This window comes from Pseudopipra pipra, chromosome 3 (assembly GCF_036250125.1).
Source record: "Pseudopipra pipra isolate bDixPip1 chromosome 3, bDixPip1.hap1, whole genome shotgun sequence".
In the NCBI taxonomy this organism is placed as follows: domain Eukaryota; kingdom Metazoa; phylum Chordata; class Aves; order Passeriformes; family Pipridae; genus Pseudopipra; species Pseudopipra pipra.
Window position 1 is genome coordinate 3,376,402 of NC_087551.1, and position 27,889 is coordinate 3,404,290.

At 43.1% G+C, this 27,889-nt stretch overlaps 2 protein-coding genes across 5 annotated transcripts in view; one reads left to right on the forward strand and one right to left on the reverse strand.

Annotated features, from left to right (window-relative positions):
- REL (REL proto-oncogene, NF-kB subunit) overlaps window positions 1-2,601 on the forward strand; it is a 38,825-nt gene extending 36,224 nt beyond the window's left edge. For both annotated transcript variants that reach the window (XM_064647464.1, XM_064647463.1), the window contains one exon: window positions 1-2,601. In XM_064647464.1, coding sequence (XP_064503534.1) covers window positions 1-713 — 713 coding nt within the window. In that variant the 3' untranslated portion in view covers window positions 714-2,601.
- On the reverse strand, window positions 2,434-27,823 carry PUS10 (pseudouridine synthase 10). 3 transcript variants are annotated; one of them, XM_064647462.1, is made up of 18 exons: window positions 27,673-27,823; window positions 25,875-26,011; window positions 24,439-24,705; window positions 22,795-22,881; window positions 18,570-18,604; window positions 17,678-17,789; window positions 16,275-16,336; window positions 13,875-13,920; window positions 12,143-12,207; window positions 11,696-11,781; window positions 9,839-9,964; window positions 8,982-9,038; window positions 8,026-8,102; window positions 7,880-7,935; window positions 7,637-7,754; window positions 6,436-6,578; window positions 5,661-5,760; window positions 2,434-5,118 (listed from the first exon to the last, which is right to left on the reverse strand). In XM_064647462.1, the coding sequence occupies exons 1-18, from the start codon at window positions 27,722-27,724 to the stop codon at window positions 5,080-5,082; spliced, it is 1,665 nt and encodes a 554-aa protein (XP_064503532.1). In that variant the 5' UTR covers window positions 27,725-27,823; the 3' UTR covers window positions 2,434-5,079. The 3 variants fall into 3 exon arrangements, with proteins under 3 accessions (XP_064503532.1, XP_064503530.1, XP_064503531.1); XM_064647460.1 differs by having other exon boundaries at window positions 7,880-8,102; XM_064647461.1 differs by lacking the exon at window positions 27,673-27,823 and adding an exon at window positions 26,989-27,564 and having other exon boundaries at window positions 7,880-8,102.
- Between the last annotated feature and the right edge of the window lie 66 nt (window positions 27,824-27,889).

Genomic DNA, 27,889 nt, shown 5'->3' on the forward strand with positions numbered 1-27,889 from the left:
AACCAAACCTGTTTTCATCCTCGCTGATGATTCCCGGGTTGGGATCCCTGGCCAGCGCTGGTCAGATGTACCCTGGCTGCAGCCAGCTGGCCCCGGTGGGCCCAGGGAAGCAGGACGGGCTGTCCTCGTGCTGGCTGCACAGCTCCTCTGCCAGCGGCCTGCTGGGCACACACCCACCCAACAGCTTCTCCGCGGACGCGCCTCAGCCGGCTCACGGCAGCGGCTCCCTCCCGACCTTCCACGACCCTGTGAACTGGCCCGACGAGAAGGATTCGGGCTTTTACCGGAATTACAGCAGCACCAACGGGCTGGGAGTTGCGGCGGCGTCGAACGTCGACCTGCCGAGCGTTCCCGGCGGCGGCGCCGTGCACGCGGCTCATCCCGGCGGCGCCGCCTCCGGCATCGTCAGCATGGACACCGACGACATGAACTGCACCAGCATCAACTTCGACAAGTTCAACGTGGTGCTGAACTCAGGCGCTCCCAGGCAGCAGCTGCAGCTGGGCCCGCCCGGGGCCGGCGCCGCGGGATTCGCTTCCCAGCCCGGCTTGGCCGACCCCGTGTACGACTTCATAGGCCCGGAGGTTCTGGGCGAGCCGAGACTCTCCACCGCCCACCAGGGCGGCCTGGCAGACGCCCAGTTCTACGACGGCGACAGCGAGCTCTACCAGTCCTTCCCCTTCGATAACATCCTACAAAGCTACAACCCCTGAGGGGCGGAGCTGCCCAAAGGTGCCGCCGCCGCGTGGAGAGGAGTCGTTCACCCTTCTGGAGTCCCCGCTTTCTCCCTCAGAATGTCGCTGTGCAAGTTTGACGATGGAACTTAAGGTTATTTAAGTTACCATAAGAGTTAAGTTATTTAAGCCCATAGTGGTGCCCGTCAAGAAGGGGGAGGTGGGGGTAGGGTTTGGGGTCCTGTACCTTAAAAGTACCTTGTAGGTGTATTTTGGCGCTGTTGGTAAAGGGAAATGGTAACACTTAAAGCTTCCTTGCCTTTGGGGACTGTAAAAGCTGGTGTCTTCAGAAGGGTTAAAATTTCAAATACTTCACAGGGTTAAAGTTCTTTCAAAGCAGCCATTTTTTGCTATAGCAATTCAATTTTTGATAGGACAGAAATTAGGAAAACAAACCTGCACATGAGCACTCTAGTTCAGTCTCATCTACAGATATTAAAAGTTCAACTCAGCCTACTTGAAAGGTTTAGGTTTCACACCCCCTTTCTATAAATACTGTTCTTCTAAAATGAGTACATGTATTGATTTTCCACACTCCATTTGCTTTGAAGGCAAATTGACTGGTGAAATTTTTTTTTTAATGACTATGTCATTGTTAGATGTATTTAAAAAGACCGGAAGGTTTGAATTTTTAAATAGTCCAGCTCTGTTGTAAAGGAAATCACTGCACAGGAGAAGGAACAGAAAGTCTGCACTTCATCCAGAGTGCACTTGTTTTACAAGCCAAGCCCTGTTGCTTTAGGGATGAAGCTGTCATTGCTCTGCAGTTGTTGTGTGTGAGTGTAGCTGTGATGTGTGTGTGGCGTTTTGCACGGCGGGAATCTCTCGAGCCGAAGTATCTACTTGCTTTTTTTCCTCAGGTATCCCAGCAGTTTCCTGCTATGCAAGTGACTGCTCAAAGGAAGGCTCAGATCCTGCCCCCCCCCCAGCACCACCCCCTCCCAGGAGGGCAAAGCCAGGGGCAGCCCTTGGGCAGCCTCATCTCCTATTAATGACTTTTAAAGCCATTTCAGTCAGTACCAATTAAAAACACTCCTCTCTCCTCTGGATCAGGAACCAGAACTTCCTCCCTCCCACTTGATTCCCAGTCTCCCCTCTTAGCCTGAGCCAGGAGCTGTTCCATGACACCAGCTGGGGGTGACTGGCTGGGTAAGACACTCTGGGCCTTGGCTACTTTATTATACTGTTATTTTTTAAAGAAGCAACACAGCAAGAAATGTCTGAGTATTTCTTAGGTGATACATCTGCTCTGTAGGGCAGATAAGGCTTGAGGGTCTGAATTGTTACCATTTGGTGACATAAAACCAGACCATGAAAGCAGCAATAAAAAAAGCACACTTGGATATAAAAAAACCCAAAACAAAACAAAAAAATCAAAAAACCACCCCCAAATCTAAAAAAAACCACTTGAGACATAGAGATGGATACAAGGAAGGAGCTCCAGAACCCCTCTGTGGTTTATGGGATTCCCTCCCTGCATTCCCTTGTGTTGGGAGCACTCTGGTGCTGCTGCTGGAATCCATCCCCCCCCCTTGCACAGGTGACAGTCACACTGTAGGATGTGTGAAGTTTGGGAAACTGCTTCCCCAAACTCCAGGTGCACAAAGCCATGAATTGACTCTCCCTGTTTTAAAGCAGTTTTCCCTCACAGCTCCTCTGCAGTCTTGAGCAATAGGAAGACCAAAGAAATACACAGAAAGTTTGAAATGTGTTGTTTATTCAGTTCTGTTTTTTTTTTTTTTTGAAGTTCTCAGTTTTAAGTATATTAAATGTAAACATTTTACTCACTTCATAGAAAGCTCTTTATAGTACAATTTGTTTTTACTGTATAATTAAATATTTTCAAAGTTCTGTTTTCCTTTGTAAACGAGTTGGTTTGGTAATTAAAAAAAACTGGTTATACCAAGTGCTCAGCTTCTGCAACCTCCTCAGCTTTGTGACATCCCTCACCACGGGAAAGGCAGGGAAAAGGGAACAAGGCAGGTTATCACTTGCTTGTTCTGGGGCTTTTTTTGGGTATTTTCTGCTCCCAGTTACTGATGGCCACTACAAAACCTCAAGCAATGGAAGGTTTTGTTGCAGAGCCATTGAGTTTTTAGGCAGAGGGGAGGAGGGGACAGATGCTTTGGGCACATTTGTGCTGCTGGTACAGCTTTCTCTGGGCAAAACCCAAATGGAAGGGGGCTTGGAGGTGGCCAGTTGGAGAAACACAAGATTAAATCTTGCTCTCAGAGCATCAGTTTGAGTGCTCACAAGGTGGTGTTTTACTGGTAAAAATAAGGTGAAGGCCAAAGTCCACCATGAATATTATTATTGCTGCAGTATTCCTCACATGACAGTTCCAAGGGTTGTCACCTGCTGTTGGAAACTGGCCTTGGAGCAAAGTCCACACCCCCAGGTCGCATCCTGGGGTTTCATATTTGCCCATGATCCCTGCCCAGGAACTGCCCCAAGAGCTGCAGGGATTTGCATCATCATTGGAAGGCTTGACATTTATCATGATTGGGAATTTTTGGAGGACCTCTCTGTGTCCTCAGCACACTGAGGGCAATGTTTATAGCCTGGTTTATCTGCACTGGGATTTGGGACGTGACCCCCAAGTGCAGCAGGAGCTGCAGAGGGAAGTGCCTTGTGTGTCCTTGACCTACAGCAGGAGCAGCCCTTTCTCCTTCCCCCTTTGGCTCCATTCCCCCTTGGAACAGCTCTTCTCATGCCTGTTGTGCCAAAATGCACAGCCTTGTTTACATTTTTTGTTCCCTGTAGTTTATGGAATTTATAAATCATATTTCAGCTCACTCTGAGTTTCAAGAAATCACAGTTGTGAGACTGAAATTCTCTTTTTGTTTGTTTTCTGAATTCGGTTTCTTTAGTTTTCCATCATTCATGACACTTCCTGTCTGGCTACAGATTATTATCTGAGAACTACTCCTGGAATCTGTTGCTCATATTGGCTATAAGATTAAAACCAAAACTAATATTGCTGTCTTAATCGTGCTCCTGTTATTTTTGTGTTAGAAAAACAGGAGCTTCTGAATTACTTGTGGTTGCAGAGGGCTAGGAAAGCACAGCACAGGTAGTGCAGAATTTTTCAAGATGATTTTTTTAGGAGCTCCTTAAAAATGTATTCATGAACAGTTTTAGAGCCTCCAGCTCAAGCTCTCATGCAGCTGTTCTGGTCTGAGGTCCTGGCACCACTGAATTAAAGGGAAGACATCCCAGCCATCCTCCCTGTCCCCAAACAGTGGTTGGTCTTGGCAAATATTATGCTCTTTATTTCCAAAATGTTAATTAATGAAGAGCCCTTAAATTCCAAACCTTAATTTCTTGCTGATAGTTTAACTCTCTTCTGCACTTCAGGGAAGCATCTTCCCTAATGGATTAACATGATGCAGGTATAAAAGTGACTCTTCCTAAAGATGTAGGAAGGTGCTTAGTAGGAAACATTTAAAATAAGCAAATTACAAACCTCAGATCTTCCCTATCCCAGGCAAGTTCAAGTCTTCCAGGCATCCATCCAAGGTGAGGGTGTTAGAAAAATTGTATTATGCTGCTAAATCAAAGCTTTTTAATCCCTGTCTCTGGATTCCAACATCCTCAGGTAGGTTTTGTGTCTGCCTGCACTTTGAGGTTCTTTGGTATTCCTGTTTTTCTTTAGATCCCCATCATGCACCACTGCCAGGAGTTCCCAATCTTTTTATATGTGGTGACTCACTGGGGAATTCCTGCTCCTGGAGAGGACTGTGGCCAGGCTGGAGGGCTCACGAGGCCCCAGCTGTTGTTTCTAGGAAGTGTCGCCCATGTTTTTAAATTAGAAAAACTTGGTTTTAAGTGCAAAGGTTTCCTCTGAAAAATGTTTTTGCCCTTTGTGAGATAAATTTGCCCATCTCTAAAACTAACCCTGACCAAAAAGCAGCCAGCAGGGAGACTTGCTCCAGCACTGTCCTGCTGGCTTCAGTCTCCCTGGCTTTTGGGATTTCCTGCAGGAACAGTGCTCAGAAAGAGTTGGGATTTCAGGTAACCCTGTGCTACCTCTATCCAGATAAGGAGAGCATCCAATATAAAAAGAGTTTCAAAAGAAATCTGACTTGAGGGAGGGTTATCTTTAACTCTAATTTATCAGGAATGCACTGGCTTCCCAAAATCTTTTTATGCACGGAAGAAATTAAGGTAAGGCCAGGGACTGAACCAACACTACCTGGTCCAGAGTGTTCAAAGTAGATTCAAAGTCAGGGTATCCTTTGGCAGATCAACATGATCCAAGTGTTCCATGGAAACCCTTTGCACCCAGGCTGAAACACTGCACAGTGTTTGGTCATGAGCTGCTGCTTCCTCATCCCTTGGGAAGTCAGTTATCCAGGGTCGGAGGCCAGTCGACGTCAACAGACTGGGAGAGGGGAGGAAAAAAAAAGGCAAAATCACCAGAGCTGATATTTTACACATATCAAAAGAGTCACAACTCCTTTTGCAGCATCCCTGGATGTTGGGCTGCGTTTCCAAAGTGCCCAGAACTGTTTGTTAGGAACGTGAACTGTCTCCAGCTTCTCCCCATCCTGCAGCTGGGCCGTCACAGTGTGAAAACAAACCACGAGTGGATGGATGGCACAGAAATATTCAGGTATTGGGTGGTGCAGGCAAGGCTTGAGTAGAAAACCATCATCACCTGTCCCCAAATCTAAGCAAGGATAAGCTGATAACTAGTGTTGTAAATTCTTGATGTGTCCTCCCACCCCTCCCTGACACAAATTTGGAAGAGGAAGCCCGGCACGTGTGGCAGTGTGGGACAAACCACTATTCTTGCATTAATATTAATTTTTCTGTTAACTGTGCTAAGGAATGTTGATCCACTTGGAGCAATTCCATGGAAAGCACCTCAAAAATTCCACCCCCTTAGTAATTTCCAGGAAGGATAAATAGCAAACAACTTACTTCCACATCCAGCTCCAGAATGTCAGCAGTTCTGTTCAGGAGGGACCCAATATTGGGCTTTGTTCTTCCAAAGTCTCCATGCACAAATTCTTTAATGTAGCTGGAAACACTGGCTAAGGAGAGGTGGATTTCACAGCAAAGAAAGCAAAAGGGGGAGAAAAAAGGTGGGTTTTTTACTCTTAAGCCAGTTTTTAGTTAACATCTTGTTAAGCTTTAAAAGAACTCCTAATTCCTGGCTTCTGACTCTAGTGCCAAAAACTGCACCACTGACCTTTATCTTCTGATTTATTCCAAAGTGAGGGGTGACTTTATGCCAAAACTCTTAACTTTTAAGTAGCAGCAACCCACAGTCTGCATTGAAGTGCATTCAATATTGCAGAAAAGCTGATTTTCTAAGGTGAGAAGTTATCAGTTAAATTAAGAAAGTGTATTTTTAACCAGGACATTTCTATGGCTGTCACATGCATTTAAACTATCAGGGCATTGGACTCAACAGTCCTTGTGGGTCCCTTCCAACTAAGAATACTCTGTAATTCTGTGAGTGGTCAGCACAGAACTCCACACACACAGGAGCCATTTTTGGAATGAAAACCTCGGTGTGGAATTGTGCCACATAAAAGCAAAGATCCTGCAGGAACACACGACTGCTGGAGAGCAGGGATCCGAGCAGGAAACTTCCCGTGATCCCAGTGACTCCAATCAGGAGCTGTTTGGTGCCAGGGCAGCCAAGTGACTCCAATCAGGAGCTGTTTGGTGCCAGGGCAGCCAAGGATACGTCCCTGCCTGAGTCTTGAGGTGCAGGCGGAAATGGTGCTCGTCGATGTACTCGGAGCTCATGGTGTGGATGATCCGGCAGCGCACGGCCAGGGGCCGCCGGTGCAGAACACGGAGAGGGGTCTTCTGGTCCAGTTTTAATTCCTGCCACAAGAGAGAGCGAAATGTAACACACTGAACAGACTGTAGGAGAGTCACGAGTGTTGTGAACCAATCCCATCTTTTTGAGTAAGCTTGAGACAGGACTCATTTTTTCCAAGTTTATCAAAGGAGAAAGGACAGCCATCTCCGAGGCCTCGCGCGAACACAAACTAATGGAATCACAAATACAGAGGAATAACCTTGAAATCTCCACAGCCCTTTGCTGGAATGACTCCAGGATTTAGCAGCTCGCTGAGAGCCTCAGGGCAAATCAGGGAAAAAAAAAAAAAATCCCACCCACAAAATGCTTTGTCTAAACTACAGCCAACCCCCTAGAAATAAAAGTGAGGGAAAAAAGCCCCTGAAATGAGATTAGATCTCAGAACAGTCTTTTCAGAAGTTCATTCCCCGCTCCCTTCCCAAAGGAGATGCAGCAGTTTGAAAGGCAACTTTTCAGGATTGAGGGAAGCTCCAGGAAAAGCCAACAGTTGTCTCCCTGAGCTGTGAGCACTTGCTTGGAGTTCACGGGGAAGAGCTGTAGGAAATGGTGCAGCACAACAAAAACTGAACCCACTTCTCCATCAGCCCAACATCTGGAGAAAGTTCTCATTCCAGAGTGTGCTGAGCCTTCCTAAGGCCTCTTACCACTCTTTGTCACAGGCACTTCCAACTGGGAATTGTTGTGGCCGCGGGAGAGCGGCTGTAGAGCAGAACAAAAGCTCTGCCACTTGTGCTTACACAAAACAATGTGTAAGGTAAAGGAAGGGGTGCAGGTGCCAGGTTTCCTCCTCTGCCATCCACTAATTTTGATTATTTGGTGTCCTGGAAGGTGAACATTACACAAGTGTTTGTTGGCCTGGCCAACAGTTGGGCAGCTGTCCTGCTTGGATGACTGTGGTGAAGGAAAAAAAAGGTGGTATGGAAGTCCCTACAACAAGACAAACCCTGATAAAAAAAAACAAACACAGAGAAAGAGATATTATAGTACTTAAGAGTATTTAACTCTTCCCCGGGGCACCAGAACAGGTACTATTTAAATCAGCAACAAGAGCTCCTGATACCTTGATATCATCCAGGAGCGCGATGTCTTCCCTCTGGATTGCTTTGTCCGTCCATATTAAGGCACTGTAGGTCTTTGTCTTCTCCTCCTCACCTTCCTTCATACGACCAATTGCCTCTCTGCACAAGAGAAACTAATGACTCACTTGACACAAGCATAATTATCCCAGGCTGTGAGCAAGACCACTTGCACAAGTCCCAAAGTGTCGCCCTGAAACCCCTCGGCAGCGCCGGGAAATACTGACCTGGTGACGAGCTGCAGGTCTCGAACCTGGATTTTGTCTGAAGAGTTATTAATTGCCTGTGATATTTTCAGAAGGAACCAGTTAGAGCTGCTGGGTTGGAGAGGCAGCACGTGCTCCACGGGCTCTGTGAGGTGCAAATGATTTACCTGCTGCAGCCTCTTCATCTCCTCGGCGGTGAAGTGGATCCTGCGAGGATTCACCAGCTCGATCGCAAAGGGCCTTCCTGGCATCAGGCACAGCCATAAAACACAAAAACATGAGTGTAGTTCTAAATGAACATGGGAAGGAGGGCTGGGAGGTGTGAAGCCTGGCTGCTGTTAAGACAAACAGGGACAGGACTTGTGGGTTTAGGGATGTGGCATCAGATGGAAGGAGAAGAAACGAGGGACTTTTTTTTTTTTTGGCTACTAAAGCCCAGTTTCGGCAGCGAGTGCAAATTATGACTTCCCAGAAGACTTCTGGTACAAGTCTGTGCTAATTAAAAAATAAAATAAGAAAAAAGTTAATTAGCTTATTTTCTGTCACCTACAGCAATGCCCAGGTGCAAGAGGATGTTAAATCCCTGCTCCCTCAGCTCAACATCTGTTGCCAGAGTTGTTCTCTCTCTGCTCGGGGCCAGGGACAATCCCCAGCACAAGCAATGCCAGGAGCCACAGCAATCAGACAGCAACTGAAACATGGAATTGCTCATTTTTTACTTTTTCTTGCCCTCCTCCTTTGGCTGCAGCAGCTCCAACATATTGTAAAGCAGCTGACCTTTCCAAAGGACCCAAGTTGAAAAAGAAAATAAGGCTCCCCCTACTCCACAGGGACAGTGAGGGAATTAGAAGGATCCAACAGCAAACAAGACAGGAATGAGTCTGACAGAAATGGCTTCAAAGCAGGGAGTGAATAAAATCAAATACTCCCAACCAGCTCTGCCTTTCCATGCAGCCAAGGCCACTGAGATGGCGTTTGGTCTTTAGGAATAAATATATAAATAGCACTAAAATGTTTCTGAGATAAAATTTCAAAGCCTGCCTTAGCATTCAGCAAGATCCATTAAAACAGCTCACACAACCACTTAGTTTCTGTGTTTCACAAGGGATTTTCCAAGCCTTACCATTTCCTAGTGTCCTCACATCCACATCTTCTCTTCCAGAGGAAGAAAAATTAAAGCCTGGAACAGATTTAAACAAGGCAGGCGAGATTTTTATTTTACATTTTTAATATCCTCTGCAGCTTAAAAGGTGAAATAATGTCTTTCTAAACTTGTTTGCAAAAGCTGCTTCCAAGAGTTGCCTTTACAGACACTTCAGGGACAAATCTGGGATATTACTGTTTATTCACAAGTTTTTTGATGAGCACTCCCAGTTCCTTGGCCTGAATGAGATGCTCCAACCAGAGTAACACATCCACTGGGAGGAGAGGAGAGGGAAGCAGGAGGGTGTTCTCCAAACTGATATTTAATGCAATTTTTCCTTGGGCTTTCTGTTGTTTTTAATTCCACAAGCAACGGGCAGTGATTATTTCATCTGGATAATCCCTGGATGAGCATTATGTGCACTGAAGAAAAGAAATGAATCAAGGCAAGAGACACAAAGGGCTTGAAAGCCAGGCAGATGTTGCAAAATGCTGGTGGCAAAAAACCTCCTTGATACAAGTCATTTTATGAATCACCAACCCATCAGAAGGTTGGTGGGGCAAAAACCCTGCTATACATGAAACCAAGGTATTTGCATCATCAGATGAACTGAGGAGCTACTTTAGCAGGATAAAAGGATCTAATTACTCACAGATTACAGCTAAAAAAAAAGTTTACAAGCTTTGACTTGGAAGGATAAGAGAGGGATAAAGAAATAATAGCTTTTTTCCCCTCACACTCTTGGATTAAGTGGGTGGGTACTAAGAAAACTCTTCTAAAAAATCTTCTAGCAGGGATGAAAAATATGTCTGGTAAGAGATCTCCTAAATACTTACTGTCTGCTTTGAATTCGGCCATGAGGTGCTCTGAAATTAGTTCTTCCACTGAAGATTCCAGCTTCCTCTCCCCATCAATAATCCAGGGGGTCTGAGGTAAATTCCTGGAATATTTGTTGTACCTTCCTGTAAAAAAAGAGCTGAGTTAGCTGTAATCCCTCTAAACCAAGGGACAAAAGTTTTTAACCCATTTAACCTTCACTGGAGCTTTGTGGAAATGACTTTCCAGGCTCAAACTCGTTTTGTGGAAGAGAATTCCAGCAGCACTACGGAATGCTTGTGGCCTCATCCAGGAGAATTCCAGTATCCAGCACAGCCACTTAAAGGTGGGCTTGGAGAGCCTGTTGCTGCAGTCCCACCTTCAGGGATAACCCTCCTGTATGGAGCAGTTCAGGTTCCAAGCCAAGTCCTGCCACTTTCTGAAGGCTTAAGGAGACAAATCCAAACTAAAATGCTTTGGCACCCAGGGAAAACCACGTGAGGAGCAGAAAATCTCCATGACAAATTAGGAGGAACGTCAGAAAGATAATAAGATTGGCATCCTTGGACTGATCTCATGGCACCTCCATGGCACAAGGGCTGCTGCAACCAAAGAACAATCCTTGGATGGCCAACAGGAGCCTTTTTTATGGACAGGTTTGGTAAGAAGTGAAAAATATTCCCAAAAGCAAGGGCCTCATTCGTGTGAAACCTTGCAAAGGAGCTCAGAGCAGCTCTGTGCTTTACACTGTGCCTCTGACACCTCGAGTTTTTTGGGGGGGTTGTCTCATATTTTCCTATCTTGAGCGATGTTTCCCTCTTGCAGAAAAAGCCACGCAAACAAATGGGGAAACTGAGTAACCGTTTCACTGGGGCAAGGAAAGGAGGTGACTCACCCTTCACAGGCAGCTTCTCACTGCTAAATTCTCCTTCCATAAAATGGAAAAAGGAGAACAAGATAAGAATTTTAACTCTTGATCTGAACAAGAGGAGGTTTAAAAAAAAAAAAAACACACAGAAGGTGTTTCTCGGTTTGACAGCTCCTGAATCCTCAAAAAAAAAAAACCCCAAGTTGAGGTGGGAAGTGATCACTGAACACCAAAGGGAAGGTCAAGAGGGCAACGCTAACTCTGAAACTGTGCTTGCTAATTAAGATCCTGTCTCATTTAATAATAACAAAATAACTGCTCTGTGCTCAATAAATCCCATTTTGGATTTATTTCTTTGAAAATTAAAAAAAATCCTGCCTGGATTTGTTGTTGTTGTTGTTGTTGTTGTAGCAAGATATAAACTGTAAATCACAAGGCCAATATTAAATGACATGCAGAAAGCAAACCCTCTTGTTCTTCATACAGATGGATTCTGATAAAACCATCCAACAAAGCAAGCTAAAATAAAACAGTGTGTTTGGAAAAGGCTAAAAGGAACTGGGTATCTTGAATTCCCAAAATCTGTCTAATCAGTAATTAAAAAAAAAAGGGGTATGTGTAGAACATCAACCAACCTGCCACTCACTTGTGCATTTTTTTTCATTTTCCATTTTCCTGTAGCCAGGATTTTTATCATCCTTTTAAACACAGTGTGTTGGATTTAAATTACAGGTTGGGGTTTTTTTAATCTGCTTGCATGTGTTTAAATAAGTTGTTTATACACAGGCCTGGGAGAAGGGCAGATGCTCCTGCAGGCAGGTGATAAAGAGGGGATCTGTCATTTCCTTCCCCTTTCAAACCCACCCACTCTTGGATAGAGCTGGATTTGTTTCTTTGCCTCTTACATTTAATTACAGGGATTTACAAACAGAAGAATCTCTGGTTCTCATGGCAGTGTTAGAAAGTTCTGTTCAAGATGACACAGCAGCAAATAAATTCATCACCTTACCAGCCACAAAAACTGCCCCGTTATTGCACTGAATTTCCAGAGCATCACACAGGTTCTTTGGTGAACTTGGGGGACATGGAAAATGCCTGTATTTAAAAAGAAAAAAAAAGTAAAAAAAAATTACTAGTAATACCAAAACATGATGGCTTCTCACTGTGTGTGATTTTTACCATATTACAGCTCTTGGTGTTTAATTAAAACTCAACTCCTGACATTTTTGGAAATATGGGCAGAAGTCTTGCTTATCTTACAAACTCTAAGGTTCAAAATAATCCTTAATTAAAAGAAGAACAGAAAACACATTTTAACCAGTAAACCATCAGAATATAAACAACCAAAAGTTCTTTTATAGACACCCTACCACTACTTACCCACAGAATATTTTCCTCCTCATCCTAATTCTATACAGAGGCACAATACTAAGAACTAGTTTCAGTATAGACTTACTTGAGAAAATCCTCTTCTTTTATCTTCTCTAGGGCTTTTATAACTGCCATTCTGGTGAAAACAGACTGCACAGTGAAATAAAAAAATGAGTCAAGAACTAAGAAAAACACAGAAAGGATATGCCTAAGGGAGAAAAAAAGCACTAAAATATACACAGTGTTGAGCTTTTTCACTTGGGAGCCCAGACCCAAATTTGCAAACTGGTTTAAAATCAGAATCCTAAATCCATGACCAGAAACCTAAATCACCTTCTTTTTCAAGAGTTAAGCCCCAGCTTTTATCTCAGTGACAGCAGGCAGCTAGTTCTGCAAATAAGCCTGTTGAGGAGGTATCTGGTGCTGAAGTTCAAAAGTTGATTTGGGTCCTCCCAAAAGCTTTCTCCTTGCCAAGAGAAGAACCTTCCACATGAAGAAGTCCAGGTTCCTGAGCCTCTCCTCCCAGTCCCCTGGCTGCTGGATTTCCAATTTAATGGTGTCTTTTCTGCAAACTGGACTGGGGATTTGGGGAAAGAAGTTGAAAATACTGGGGCATTGTTTGGGACAATTCAAGTCTCTGCTCTAACACAGAGTTCCTGGGTGCCTTCAGGAAAGCTGCTCTTTGTCCTTCTAAGCATAAATCACAGCTAATAGCACTTCTCTTCCTTTTAGAACAGATGAACTGGAAAACCCTTAAAGTGGCAGCAGGTTTAAATAACTATCTAGAGCAGATGGCACAGAAATTTTCCCTCAGAACCCAGTTCTTACCCCACTTCTCTGACTAACACAGCCCTTGAAGCTTCAAGCCCAGCTTCTTTGTGAGGACAAACCTCTGATGGCTCTTCATTTTTGCTTTAGATTCCCCTACATTTTGCTGCCTGTGTGGTTTTAACAGCCAGGCCTTTCTGGTTTGGCTCCTCATGTGGGATTTGCCCCTTTTTCAAGGGAAGCAATGCAGAAAGCAGTGAGTTATAACAATACAACCCTTCTAAAAAAAAAGACTTGCATTTATTGCTCAGGTGGAGTAGAGCCAGCAGAATTCCTGGCTCAGTTCCTGCCTCTGCCAAACGTTGGTAGACTCTTCTCCAGGAAGAATAAAAGGCCTTGCAATGGCTTCTGATAGAAGTCACTTGTTCTCCCTCTGATCACATCAACTGTCCTACTTACATCGGCTTCTCTCCAACTGGTTTTTTATCCCTCATGTCCTCTTTTCCATCAATGATTGTGTGTGTGCTCAGGGCCTGCAACAAGTGGCAAGGTCCCTTTTCTTCCCTCCCCTCCTCCAGAGGCACAAGGATAAAACCATCCTGCCCATTTCATGGCTTTCAGTCACATCAGAGGACATGGGAACTGCAGCGTGCTCACGTATCTCCCTTTTGGCTGCAGAGTCTCATCTTCACAATGTGCCTCATCTGAACTGTTTCACCCACAGAGAGCTAGAGGATCATCTTTTATGCTACTTTTAACAATGACAATCAAATTCCTAGATCTTAAGGGAGGTATTTACAGAGACCATTCCTAAAATTATGGACCTGAAGAAAAGCACCAGAAAAGCTCTCAGTTTTCTTAAGGTGAGAAATGTGAAGTGAATAAAGGAGCCAACTTTATTTTTCAGACAGCTGAAAACTAGAGAGATTTCTGAAGAAGGGAAACCAGACATTAAACACTGACTGAATACCCAGGTAAGTTCTTTGTTGTAGCCACTGCTGTGAAATTCTGGATGTCAAAAAAGAAATACAGAAAAGGTGAGATCTTACCTGTTTGTTCTTTGCTGGTTTGAAACAGTCTGGACAGGTTGTGGCTCTAAATGCAGAAATGAAAATTAGCTGCTGCTCTTAAGAAAAAGAAATAAACAGACAGACTCACAAACACAGCATGGAAATGGGTTTTGTACCAATATCCAAGGTCTTGCTTCCAAGAGTTTAAAATTCACTTAATCCTAAACCACAAAGAGTGCAAGATGTGCATTGCTTGATCCAGAGAGAATCCCTGGACAAAAGGGTGCAAGTCTCTTCTGCCCTGACCAACACAAACACGTGGAAAAGCACACAACAAGTTTAGCTTTCAGTCCTTTCCAATCTTTCTCGATAAAGGGCACGATTAATATTTTCGTTCTGTGCAAGATTTGCTGCGATCTTGAAATCTGTGCTCGCTGCTCTTCCACAATGCCCACTACAAACTCCAGACTCAAACCACCCCTTCTGGATGGGAAAATTCAATTACCACCAAAAAAGTAACCCCAGGTGTTCAACACCATTGGTGTTTTGCCTCTTCAAAAGGAAACTCTTGGTTGTTTCACGAAAGCGAAAGCCAGGTCAGGGAAACACTTTTCTTGGTACTGCAGAGGAAGTTGCTGTTCCTATTAATGGATTTCTATGTATGCAGGCAGGAGGATTTCTGGATTTCTATGTATGAAGCCAGAGATGTTTTCTAACCTACAACCCAATTTATCATTTCTTGCTGGTGCTTCTCAAAACCTCTGTAACTCTTTTGGACTCTGAGGAAGCAGCTCTTGCTTCCCAGGCCGGTGTGCAACACAAATGCCCTCTGCCAAAATTTCAGGATGGCCTTACCCTTAAACATAAATCTCCAAATGTGAACCAGCAAGATCCAGTTCAATGTTCCATGAGCAACCAAGGGTCATTTCAGCCCACCTACTCTTCACACAGCTGTGTGGGAACAGCTCGAGACATGAGGAACTGCAGGTGCCACACTTGGAAATCCCATCCAAAAGTGTTCTCCAGGTTGAGACAAAGTCCTGCTTTGCTTCCATAAAACCCAAGAGTGCCACTACTACTGTGACAATTGCCAAATTTCCCATATTTACATCAAAACCAAAGCAGTGCCTCAGAACATGCCCAGAGCCAGCCTCTCACATTTGCGGGATGCCTTGACACCTCAGAAATGACTCTGTAATTAAATTAATGTGCTGTTACTTCGGGAAAGTGTCTCAAACCTTAATTGCTGTTTAAGTATCCTAAAAAGAGAAGGCAAATAGAGGGATATTGTCAGGTCACAGGGAAGAAACCTGAGTAATTGGAATGTGGAATGGAGCTTCCTTAAAGCTCTCACCTCTACAGCACTAACACAGGCACCTTAAAGTGCTCCACGTCCATCCTTCTGAATTGCCACAAAAAGGATGGAAGGATGAGCTGGAAATAGGAGTGGAGAGGTTTCAGAGGAAGGAAGAGCACCACAGAGAACAAGAACTGATGGAGTAAAACTAAATAAATAAGAACAAAAGGGTGCAGGATCCAGAAACACTTGTTTTTACAGGATTGCAGGTACCATTATTTAAAACTGTGGTTTGGGCCTACAATTTTCTCCCTCTTTTGCCCAATGTTGAAGAAGCTGGAAAGGAAAGATGTTCAGCAAACACTGGTAATCGTTGTTCCTAATGCCTGGTCCATCTCCAAGCAAGCATTCCCTCACCCCCCTCCCCAAAATCAGGGAAATATATAAAGGCTGCAAAAGGAATCTCGGGTCTCAAGAAATTAATTCGCTGTTCAACAGAGACATCTCTGCCAAACCTCTTTCTGTGCTCAGATTTTAACTGCAGCACGTGCAAGTTAACTGAGTGAAACTCAGGTTTTCCAGGAAGCATCAGCAAACAGGAAGAGTGAACCTAATTATCCACAATATACCACAGATTTTGAGAAATCAGATGAAGTGGCAGCTAAATTCACAGAAATATTTTGCTTCTTTGTGTACAGCAGGGCCAGGCCAAAACTTCTGTTTGTTTGAATCAACCAGTTAAATTGGATTAACACATTTCCAAGCTTTCCCTCCCATCTGTGTCTCCTACAAGAGCAGGAAAACCTAAGCATGACCTCAAAAGATTCCCTCATGTGGTTTGAATTTATTTTTTTTTAAATGATCCAGGGAATGACTTTGAAAAGGGCTGAAACTGGACAACTTATCCCAACGTTCTCCTTCCAGTTCCAATCAAAATCCTGGATGACTTTGTTTATTGGCACTAGAACACTGAATTAACCAGAGATGATGTAACTTCAAGCTCTGCAACTTTCTGTGGGCACGAGGAAGTTTAGATGCAGGCCCCGTCCTAGTTTATAAACACCTGCATCTGCAACAAATCCAAACCAACAACGTTGCACAATATTTAGATAAAGCTCTTTTGTTATTTATATCAAACTTACAGGAAACGGCACTCCTCGTCTGTCTCTGGGTGAGCAAAGACCACGCTGACTTCAAACAAACTCTAAATTAAAAAAAAAAAAAAGAAAATAAAGAACTAGAAGGCGGTAATAATGGGGGTTTTTTTAACAAACAGGGAGGATATTCTCAAGCAAAAAAAAAAAAAAAGGAAAACAGTAAAGAGAGAGAGACAAAAGAGATAATGACCCATTTATTCTCCATCTAAAGACTTTCAAGCGTTTGCCACAGCAGCATTTGCATTTCTGAAGTCACCAAAGATTGTCTGAGAGCACTTCAGAGCCAGGAGTGACCCGCACACCCCCACACCAGGGGGGGGGGGGGGGCTGAGTCAGGGGCAGCCTCTGCTCCAAGCCTATTACGGTCACTAAACTCCAGCAGCCTTCTGGGAGAGTGTGGAATAAAGATAAAAACCCTGAGGTCACCACGGTAAAATTTTGTCAGGGGCTTCCTTTGCAATGACTGGATGGCCTTGGGGCAAGGAAAGGCAGCTGTGTCCTCCTGGATTGACAGCTAGCCCAGGAACTCCAGTGTAATCTCAATTCTACCCCCAATTCCCTCCTTGGCCTTGGGCAAACAACACTCATTACTTCTGTTATTCAGACACCAGAACACCTCAAGAGGGCTATTGAAAAGATTGGCTAATATTCAAGTGCCTTGTAGATAAAGAGCGCTGGAAAAGCAACTTTTATGGCACAGGGATGTCTGCAGTGGCTCAGGGCTCAAGTGTTGGAGAGCTTTTGCCAACTTGGTAGGTAGGAAGTTTATTTTTTCTTGGATCACCTTCAGAGTGATTTCTGATTCACTAAGACAAAAGGGATGCTTTCAATTAGCACTCCTGGGAAAAGACAATCTGTAATTATTATGCAAGCAGACAAATCAACATAAAGACCAAGAATACTGAGAGTCCAGTCCTGGGGTCAGCCCTTTGGCTGGTGACAAGTAAAACCTGCAGACTGCCTTGTCCCCAGCAGGAATTTTAGCCACAGTTTGCAGAAATTTTAACATTCAGGATGCTGGTGCTTCTGAATTTGTCTGGCAGATCTCAGTGTCATGCTCAGTCAATGCATTTCAGAAATATTTTAAGAATATAAGTCAGAATCTGCAGGCTGAAAACAGTTTGAAAAAATATTTCTACTGCCTGCTTAGGGGTATTGCAGGTATTCCCTTAGGATTGACTTGGAGATCTCTGGTTAAAAGAATTTTCCCCCCTTCTTCTCCCTACAGTGATTATAAGAGCAATGCAACTTTATTTTCTGTTAATAAGGAAAAGGGATATATTTTCATTTTCTCTGTATGTGTAAGTTTATAAATATATATATATATACACACACATACATGAAAAAAACAAAACAGAGAAAAAAGTGTTTTCTTATTTATACAAAACCTTTCCATCAGCAGGAACACCCAACTCTTCTGCCAACTGGGGGTGGATAATCCACTTATAAGCTTCCTTCAGCTGAACAATGTCATCCTTTTCCAAGGAAAGGCCCAGATTCCTGAATCACAAAGAAATAATAACTTGCACAGGGATCTGTCAAAGGTAGATACATAGAACATTTCAAGAGGAACTTATATAACTAGTGCCAAGTAAAACATTAATTTATTTTTTTTTTCCTGTGGAAAAGGAGGAAACTGATGCCAGAGCTTCCTGGTAGTTGCAAAAGTGTTTCTCATCCAGAGGTGAGAAAGAGAGATGTGTTTCAAACCACTTGTTTGGGAACTTACAGAGCAAAAGAGATCAGAAACACCAATTAAGGTCAACCCGCATAAAAATATAAAAACCACATTAAAAACAGCTGCCATCTTATTCTTTGTAAGCACCAGGTAAATTGGGACTACAAAATTCACTTCAGGACTATAAAATCAACTTCTTGCCTGCTCGTTTTTTAGACAGAGAAATGGTGTCTATAGAAAGAGTTCTTGTCAGACAGCAAAAGGAAGGACGATGAAAAACGAATTAATAATTTTAAGAAATGAATAAAATGACAGCACCTCCCAATTCCGAATTTCCTTATGATTCATTTTGAAGGTACAAAGTAAATTAAAATCTTGGCCAAGGATGTAGGAAGTGAGTCTAATATTCCACAAGTGGGAGCAGAAGAACCTTGATGTGAAAGCAACTGTCCTGACCTCGAAACAACAACATTAATTTCTTGGGTAGCATTTTCTGCATTAAGGAGTTTTTAATTTCTACTGCACTGGGAAACAGTAGGAGTGGCTCTCTTTTCCCTGGATCTGGAAGAAGTGGGATGGGAGCTCCAAAAGCCACTACTCACCTCATCTCCTGCTTCACCCCCAGCCAAGCAGCTCTCTGGAGTCACAGCCACGCCCAGGGAGAAGAGAGAAAAGAAATAAAAGCAAGTGAAATTAAGGCTCAAAACTCCCAACAATTTGAGGAGGAAAACTGTTTTAAAAACTCAGGACAAAAAGGAAGTATTGAGAATTTAATGTAGCTTTTGCTTCAGAAGTGGAAAGATGGAACTGGTGTTTGTTTTATCTGTAAGACATCACTTTGCTCTTCACCTCAAATCCTACCTGGCTTTAAAAAAAACAAAGATCAGGCTTCACTTTGGAACTTGTTTTATATGTAGAAAAACATTATACCTAGAAAACATTTGTATCTATTTATATCTATATTAATATATAGATATAATTTTACATCTATATAATTAATAAATCATACACTATAGAGATATAAGAAAATATATACAATAAAATATAATAATACATAATTAAATATTTATATAGAGATATATCTATATATAGATAGAAATCTAAATGTATTTATATCTAAATCTGAATATAAAAATTCATTTCTAGAAAAAGACTTAAGTAATTAGTTTTTTACCATAATTAGCTTAAGTAATTACTTATTTACCATACAGAGAAAATGCAAAAGCAATTGTCTAAATGAATTGTACATGAAAACTGATTAACATAGAAATTAATAAACCCCCAAATTCAGTTATCATCCATTATAAAAAACACAAAATAAAAGGCATAATTGGCCTTACAGTAATTACAAAGTCTGAGAGTTGCTCCCTTATTTAAAGCACAGCACTTAGCTTAGGAGACAGGCTGAATATGGGACTGAAGGAATAATTCCAGAAATCAGAGGGAGCTTTTAGTACAAACACTCGAGTTCACTAATAATGAATAAGAAGCAATTAATAAAAAGAGAAAAAATCCCCTCAAAACTTCCTACGATGAAGCAACAACAGAAGGAACCACACCATAGATCTCTTTTACATGCTGAGAGAGGAACTCAATCAAAAAAAAAAAACCCCAAAAGTCTCTTATCCTTCCTTTGGTACATCTAAAAGGGTAAAGGGACCCTAAAAAAAAAGGGATGGCAGAGAGAGGACATGAACCCTGTTAGATCCACGACACACAAACCCACAAATGCAGTTGTACTGATGGAACTGTGTCTGCTCCAATCCAGTGATTCATTATCCCACAGCTGCAGACGGGGTGAGTAAGGCTGATTCACTCCCAGCATATTGTCATCTTGTTTGCATAATAACCCAGATAAAACCATAAACAAAAATAGCTGCCACTTGAAATTCCTTGAACGTAACTCTGAACCAGAGAATCTGACAACCGCAGAGCGGGGCCTAGAAATCGGCCACACCTCCATTTAGAGCAGGTTTGGTGCTCAGTAAGGTGGCTCATCTCACTCCTTTTCATTTTTTTTCCAGGGGTACAACTATAACACAGACAAAACTTCTGCCTGTGAGCAGCTCTGCTAAAATTTCACCTCCTCTCTCTTGACTTCCGAGTTGAAAGAGAATTAAAGAAATTAGTTTTTTCCCCTTCAATTAAGAGGACACAACAGATGAGGGTACTGAGAGCACAGGGGCCAAAAGATCCCAAATTCCAAAACCCCCTCTCTCTACTTTGTCCCAGCTGCACGTGAAGCAGGGGATCAGATCCCTCTACTTCCTAATTACTTCATGTTTGTGGAGTGGTTTGAAAATGCCAAATGCTCATTACAGAGCTCAAGCCTGCAGGGCAATGCCGAGCAGCAAACCCATCCCTGAAATCCAGGAGCTCTGTATTGATTCCAAGCTGCAGGATATTATTGTGCTGCTGGCTGAGGGATCACAGTGGCAACAGTTGCAATCCCAGCCCCAGCATTGTTCCACTCCATTAGAAAAGAGCCTGGAGATGGGGAATTCCAGGCTGAGGTACAGCCAGTCCTACAGGGAGCGATGGCTGCAGATGTTATTTGCATCCCTGTCCTTGGAGCAAGCACCGGGATGATGGATCAGGACTGAGGCAGCACACAGAGCTCAGTCACCCTTCTGAAGGGCACCACTCACTTCATATTCTAATAGAGCTGTCTGACATAAACTTGGGACTCCTGTATTTATGATTTATTCCAAGCAAATATCCTGCTTGTGGAAAGAGGCTCCTGTGCATCCCAGATACAAATACCGTGTAAATGGAAATTTGATGTCCCGCTCTTTTTCAGCTCCTCCAGTACATTTTTATCCTTGGCAGGATGACAACTCTCATCATTAAATGAGTTGGAGGTAACATTAAAGGGCAGTTTCCGATTTTTTTGGTTAAAAATACGTTGGAGAAAATCTCTGTGTCACAAAGGGCAGTGGGAGGAAGGTTGTCTTTGGGTGTCCTTTTAGGATAAGATCCCACATGTTCTTGCACAGAGCAGTTCCAAGAATTAAAAGCAGGATTTAACATATAACCTCTTTTCAACAGGCAGTATTTAGAGATATTTTGATATTAGATTTTGATATTTTCAGACATTTGGACATATCATATTGCTGCTTTTCTGTAACTGTAGAACAGGGACTGTTTTTACCAATTATTTTTTTACCACTTTTTTTTTTTTTAAGTGATAAACAGGTGGTAAATAAACCCCCATGATTTTTAAAGTTCTTCCTCCACCATCACCCACTTCCACCCCTGCAGTTGGAGCACACAAAAAGCTGATTTAGCACTTGGCAAGACCAAAGGGATGGAATGGAATGGACAGCAGGAACTTCCTAATGCAAACCTTCTCCCAGTCGAACCCAAACTGCTTCCAAAGAGAACAGATGTGGTTTGGGAGCTTCCTACTCACTCATTTCACTCCATCTCTTCATTTCTGGCCCCACGGCACAACTTTTATTCCCTTGGCTGTCCCAGGCACCGTAGGACTGTTGGTTTGCTTGAACACAAGGACAGTGTGAGAACATCCCTCACCCGAACTGCAGTGCAACACCACCCTCTACCGAGGCTCCCCGGCAAACACCAGGTGCCTTTGGAACATCTCAGCTTCCACCAGGCACAAAGCTGGAGTAAGTCAGAGCACCCCAGGCACACACAACGTGGCATACACACACTCACCTTGCTTTTTTGGACATACTGGATGAGCACAAGATCAAATGGCAATAAGGGCAGTTCAGCCAGCCAGAAAGCACAAAGCGATTTGCTCTGGTCTTATTTTACCAGAGGCGGTGGCAGACGAAGCAAACACACCAATTATGCTCAATTTAAGATGAGAAGTAGAGAATCTTATGTTCAAGAAGACTTAGGAGCAGAATATATGATTGCTATCACGCTGGCATTTGCCCAAAATGCCAGAACTCACAGCACAAATCACTACTAAAAGTGTAGTAATTGTTTAACAATCAAACTGTGTGGGATCAGAAGAGACCTCACCACAAGTTTATATATAAATCCAAGACAATCTACATTTCTTTCTGCCACGTCCACTGAAGCTTCTATCCCATCTTGCCACAGCATCTATCATAAAAATTTACATGTTGCCTTTTAGAACACTATTTTTGCATCTTTTCATATCAGAAAGCAGGGGAATGTTGTAAAACATCTGACAACTAAGCAAAAATGGGGGCTTTATTGATCAAGTTATATTATGCTTAATATTATCCCTCAATTAAAAAAATTACCAGGGTATACACTCTTTCATATTATTACTATCCACTGTAACTAAATGAATGAAATGTAAGCAATTTGAGTTTGATAAAAATTGCCATAAAAATCAGTAGTTTCACAGCTTCAGATTTACAAATCTAGACTTCCAACAATGCCCAAGTTGGGTGATTATTAAAATGTTTATTTTCCCATCATTTAAAATGCTGATCACTTAAAAGTTCATCCTGAAATTCCTCTGGTTGTATTCTGCACTACCAATTACCATTTATTTCTGGAAAGGCACCAGCTGTGCAGTTCCACCTCTGGAAGATCCACAGGGCTGGCATCCAAAGGGAACAATACACTGAGGGTTTAAACAAACTCCTTTCAGGATTTCAGCTGTAAAATAACTCCTGGGCTAACTGGAAACCAAAGTGACTCAGACCCTTTGTTAATTAAAATAATACTCACCCACAAGGAAGGGGAGAGCAGATTTCACTTCCAGCATGTGGTTTTGGCTTTTTTTTTTAAGCAGTAACAATTAAAAATCAAACCACCTCCAGCTTGTACATTCCACAGTTACTTTGTTTAATATGTGTTGAAGTTATTTAAGTTACTTACCTCCCTAACAGAGAGCTGGGGGGGGAGTGACACAGAAAATACAAAACTAGTGAACTGGTAGTCAGCAGAATTAACTTTTTGGCACACCTGGAAGAGAAGGAGTTTAATATTAAACCATAGCAATGGCACTGAGTTGATATTCTTTATTCAATTATTGTTAATTCATGTTAACACACATTCAGAGAGATGCTGAACATCCAAACCAGAGTAATCACTAATCACTCAGTGAAATATAAGCTTCTTTGTTCTGTTAAGAAAAAAGTTACTAATAAACTGTACCCTTATGGCTAAGAAATAACCAAATTCACTATTTTAAAGCCAAGACCAATTGTGTATTGAAATCTGTGTCCAAAAATCTACACCACAGTGATCAAAGACAAGAACAGCCAACTCTGAGCATCTCCCTTCATGGCAGTGATAAATTAATTCTAGGACAATAAAAATGTCTAAGATCCTGGGACAAGACAGGAACAAACAGGTATCCACAGCATTAATTCCTGGTGAAAAATCCTGTTTGAAGTAGGATTCCAAAGATACATCTAACATTTTAAAGTGGGCCAGTGAGAACTGATGGCAAAGATGCCAACACACATGGAGAAGTCACCCAAAATGTCAGTGATTCTGGGGAATGTTAGAGAGGAATTCTGAGCTTTCAAGGTGAAATCAGCATCTTTACATATAAAATAATTAGGTTTTGCAGTGCCTTAACAAGTTCTGCCAGATCTTCCCTTGCTACTGAAGAGAGTAACTCAGGAACAAGTGTTTCTGTACAAAGATACATATTCTGCCCATGGCAACAAAAAAGAAACACAATGCACTGCAACAACAGAAGCCATATACTCTGCTTTCTGTTTAGTCCCATTTTTAGATACATTCATGCTATTAAACCAAATTCTTTCCTATTAAAACCCTGTTAAACATCTCAAATGCAGGTGGGAGTTTTCCAGCTGGTATTTCAGTTTGTCACATGAGCAGTCTGAGTGCTCAGAGGTGATGTTTCTCCTAACTCTCATTTCCTCTGTTATACCCACAATCTGTTGTATCACCAAAACACCTTCTTCCTCTGTGGCTCTCTAAATATTATTCCTTCATAAAGACAGGTTCATGCTGTATTAAAAACATGGAGTTAAGAGAACAGCAGCTGATGACTCCTCGTTTTCTTCACATAAAAAAAGTGAAGAGAGGTCACTATTCACACTGAGGTTTTCCTTGGGACCTCAGGTTTATCTCCTAAATGCATGTAACCATGAATGAGTTAATACTTTTCTTAGGGAAGTGTGCTCCCTGCAGTCATTCCATTGCACCTGCACTGCTGGTTTTTTTAAAGAAGTGACACTATGACAAAGCCTGGGCAAAATCTGGTGCCAACACAGATGTTACAGGTGTGCAAACACTGCCCAGGAGCAGGATGGAGTGGGATGGTGCCACCTACACTTCAAATACTCAAAACAGGTAAATGTTTTGGCTTGTCTTTTGTTGTTTTTTTTTTTTTCTTTCAAAAGAAAGAGAAAATATACCTTTCAAAAAAAAACAAAAACCCACCCCAAAATTGCACGGGGTTTTAACCATCAGCTCTACACTGTGGGCCCCGACACAGACAAGCTCCAGAAAAAGGACCCCAAAAGACTAAGAACAGGGATTTACCCTTTTAACAAAGTCAGCCTGGCAGAACTCCTGAAGGATTCCCAGACACACGTTGCAAACCTTCCCAGCAGAGCTCTCCACTGCAGCATTCCCGTCATTCTCCGAAGGACTCCGCGGGAGGGCTCCGTTGTGGTTCACATCCTCGGGACCTTCTTCGGTGTCTTCAAGCCTGATCCTCTTACAAGGTGGGTCAACCACCTCCAAACAAACTGTGCCTTCTTTTTCTTGATTCTTTTTCAGGAAGTCTTGTAAATCCTTCATCAAGTCCTGACACAAACACAGGAATCATTCTGTTGTTTTTGTCTCTTGAACAAACACAATTCCATAAAGCAGTGCTAAGCATTCCAGCTGAGCCTTAGCTTATGTAATTAACAACTTGGAATTTATTCCCAAAGACATCTTGAAGACACAGTTAAACAGCTCCAAGCTGCATTTTTCTAAAAACAGAAATTTCCAGGGAAGCTGTTGCTCAACAGACTCATTTATCATCCAAGAGCAAAAACATTTTCCAGACCTGTCTTGCAGAAACACATTTATTTTTGCCTCATTGCTATTCCATGAAAATAGACATTTAGTGCCTTCTTGTCATTTAGATTAGATTAGAATTTAATTTCTCTAACTCCATTAGCCCAGGAAGAGAGCTGGTTAGTATGGCATAAAAGGAAAATAAGAGCAGATACAGGTTGGGGGTGAAATTAAATACACAGAGTAAGAACCTAAGAACTCAAAACTTAAGAGGATGTGCTGGTGAGGAGGGAGAAGAACCTGCTTGTCTCTGAATTTCTGGAAGGATAAGAGATAAAGACACAGTTCAGAAAGAAGGATTTATTAAAATGTCTTCAGTAAGAAAGTCAGCAGTTACTGTGCTGTTGCAACTCACAGGAAAATCAGGTAGAGATGCAAAAGAACAAAAAAATGGCACACAGAGTGAACACTCCTCAAATAACTGACAGAAAATGGACAAGGACAGGGAAGAAAAATGTTAGAAATGAATTCTGGGGAGTCTTAACTTGAACAAAGTTCAAGACAGACACCAGCATAAAGAGAAGGGATCAGAGCAAGCAAATGGAGACGTTTGAGACAGGTCTCAAAGAACCAACACAGAGAAAAAGCAAAGAGCCAAAACCAAGTCGAGGAGTTCCAAGCATAAGAAAGAAGGCAAGAAAGACTATGCACAGCCAGGAAAAATTAAAACAACACTGAATTTCAGCACTAAGGTCAGCTAAAAAGGATGTGTAATGACACTGTGTTTGACTGAGTGAAAAAGGAAGCTTTATCCTTAACCTGTGCCCTGCAATTCTTCAGGTGCATCCCACTACCAATTCTACTGAAGGAAGAATGAGGCAAAACTGCTTGGAGCATAGCTGGTTCCTCCAGGGGAGTGGAAAGGACATCCATGTGCTCCCACATTCTAACCAGGAATACAAAGGCCAAACCTTGTCTGGATGTCTGTAAAGGGTCTGTGATCCCACACAGCAGAACCTCAAAATACATCGTGGGCAAGTACCAGCGTTGAGCAAGAGCTGAACAATTGGTCTGTCCTTCTCTGTTAGTGAAGACATGCTGGGGAATCCTAAAATTCCAAAAAGAAAAGGAAAAAATAAAGCTTAGAATAAACACAGTTCAGCAATTTAACTGGATTCAAAATAACTGGATTTTTTTTGGTCCTCTAAAGAAAGTTTAGGATACGTGTTTGTTTTAAATCACAGGCACAAGAGAAGTGGAAGACCAACCCCAAGCCACCACTGACCAGGGGAAAAGCTTCTGTACTTCCAAGGTTTTTCCTAGAAAAACCTGAATTCAAGAGTTCTGACAAGGGAATGCTGAGCTTCTGCCCAGTTTTATGTTGGATAAAGTGCATTACATGACATGTTAATCTTTGCTGAGTGAAGGAGGGTGGATCTAAGACATCTTAAGCCCAATTTAAAATGGAAATTCCTCCCAAAAATCGCAGAGCCTACAGAATCAGCGTGTTAAAATCACAGGGGGGAAAAAAAAGCCTCAAAAAACATATGCCAGCCCCTTTTGCCACAAAAGCCCTAAAGGCAAAGGAAGCCTTTTCTACCCATTAGCCCCTGCAATTTTTAAAGATTTCTTATTTCCCATCCCAACATAGGACTCATGTTTTTGTGAGAAATCTCATAATGCTTTTTTCCCCCCCTAAAATGTTATGGCTACTTTGGTTTCCTGTCATTTTTTCCGCCCTTTAGAACAGGCCAAAATGTAATAATGGGATAGAACTCTCAGCATTTTTTGAAAAATATGGAAAATGAGAGATTCCCAGTGAGCTGCTCACCAGGGAACTTCAGGAGCACATAGGAATAACCACAGGTTCAATTAGTCCATTGTCACCCAAAGCAGGAATAAACAGGTGCCACAGGAAAATCTGTGTGTGCAGGGCACATTCCTCTGCCAAGTGCTCCTGTCTCCAATTATTTCTGGGTTTGGGGGATCCCTCTGACCTGGTGTGGTTTGGCTCTTGGGAAACCTTAACAGATCCTTCCTCCAGTGTCTCTTTGAAATTTAATATCCAATCCTGCTCAGAAGTACCTGGCACAGAAATACTGGAGCCGTGGAAAAACCTCTACAGCATGGGAAGAGTTATTAATTCGACGATTTTTTTTTTGTCCTGGATTTGGATTCTTTATGGAAAGCTGTAAAAATCCAAGGGCTACCTGGAAAACTTCAAATCCCCTTTCAGCAAGAAACAGCAAACACGAACAAACAGGCTTTTAGGTAAAACTGCCAGTTCACCTTTATGAGAGTTAAATATTGGCATTGTTTGACACATCAGGACAAATGTGGTGATACTGGGGATGTTTTGGGGCAAGGAGGAGGGGGAAGGAGGTGGAATCTTTGGGGAGGTTCAGCACCCCCAGCCTGGCCCAACATCTCAAGGCTGGGAGAGGGAGCTCAGCACTTTCAGAGCATATCTGAGGGAGGGCAGCTCAGTACCCCTATTCCAGCCCGAAACCTCAGGATTTGGGGGAGGTCGGGACCCCCGACCCCTCAGGGCTGAGGGGACCCCATTGCCCCCCCCCCACACTGAGCCGCCGCGCACGGGCTGAGACGGAGGGATGAGGACAAACGGGGCCCGCTCAGCACATGGCCGACCCCCTCGCAGGCCGGAGACGCCGTTCCCGTTCCCATCCCCGTTCCCATTCCCATTCCCATCCCCATTCCCATCTCCATTTCCATCCCCATCCCATTCCCGGTCCCGCTCCCCTCGCTCACCGCTCGCTCCGCGGCCCGGCACAGGCTCGCTCAGCTGCTCTGCAGAGCGCATCGCTCGGCCGGCGCGGCGGGGCGTAGCGCCCGCAGGGCCGCTGGACGAACAGCTCGGCGCTCCCACCTGACGCCTGGCGGCGGGCGGGCCCTACCGATAGGGGCCGAGTGGGGCCGAAGTGGAACCGAGCGCGCCCGAAGCGGAGCCGAAGCCGAGCCGAGCGCG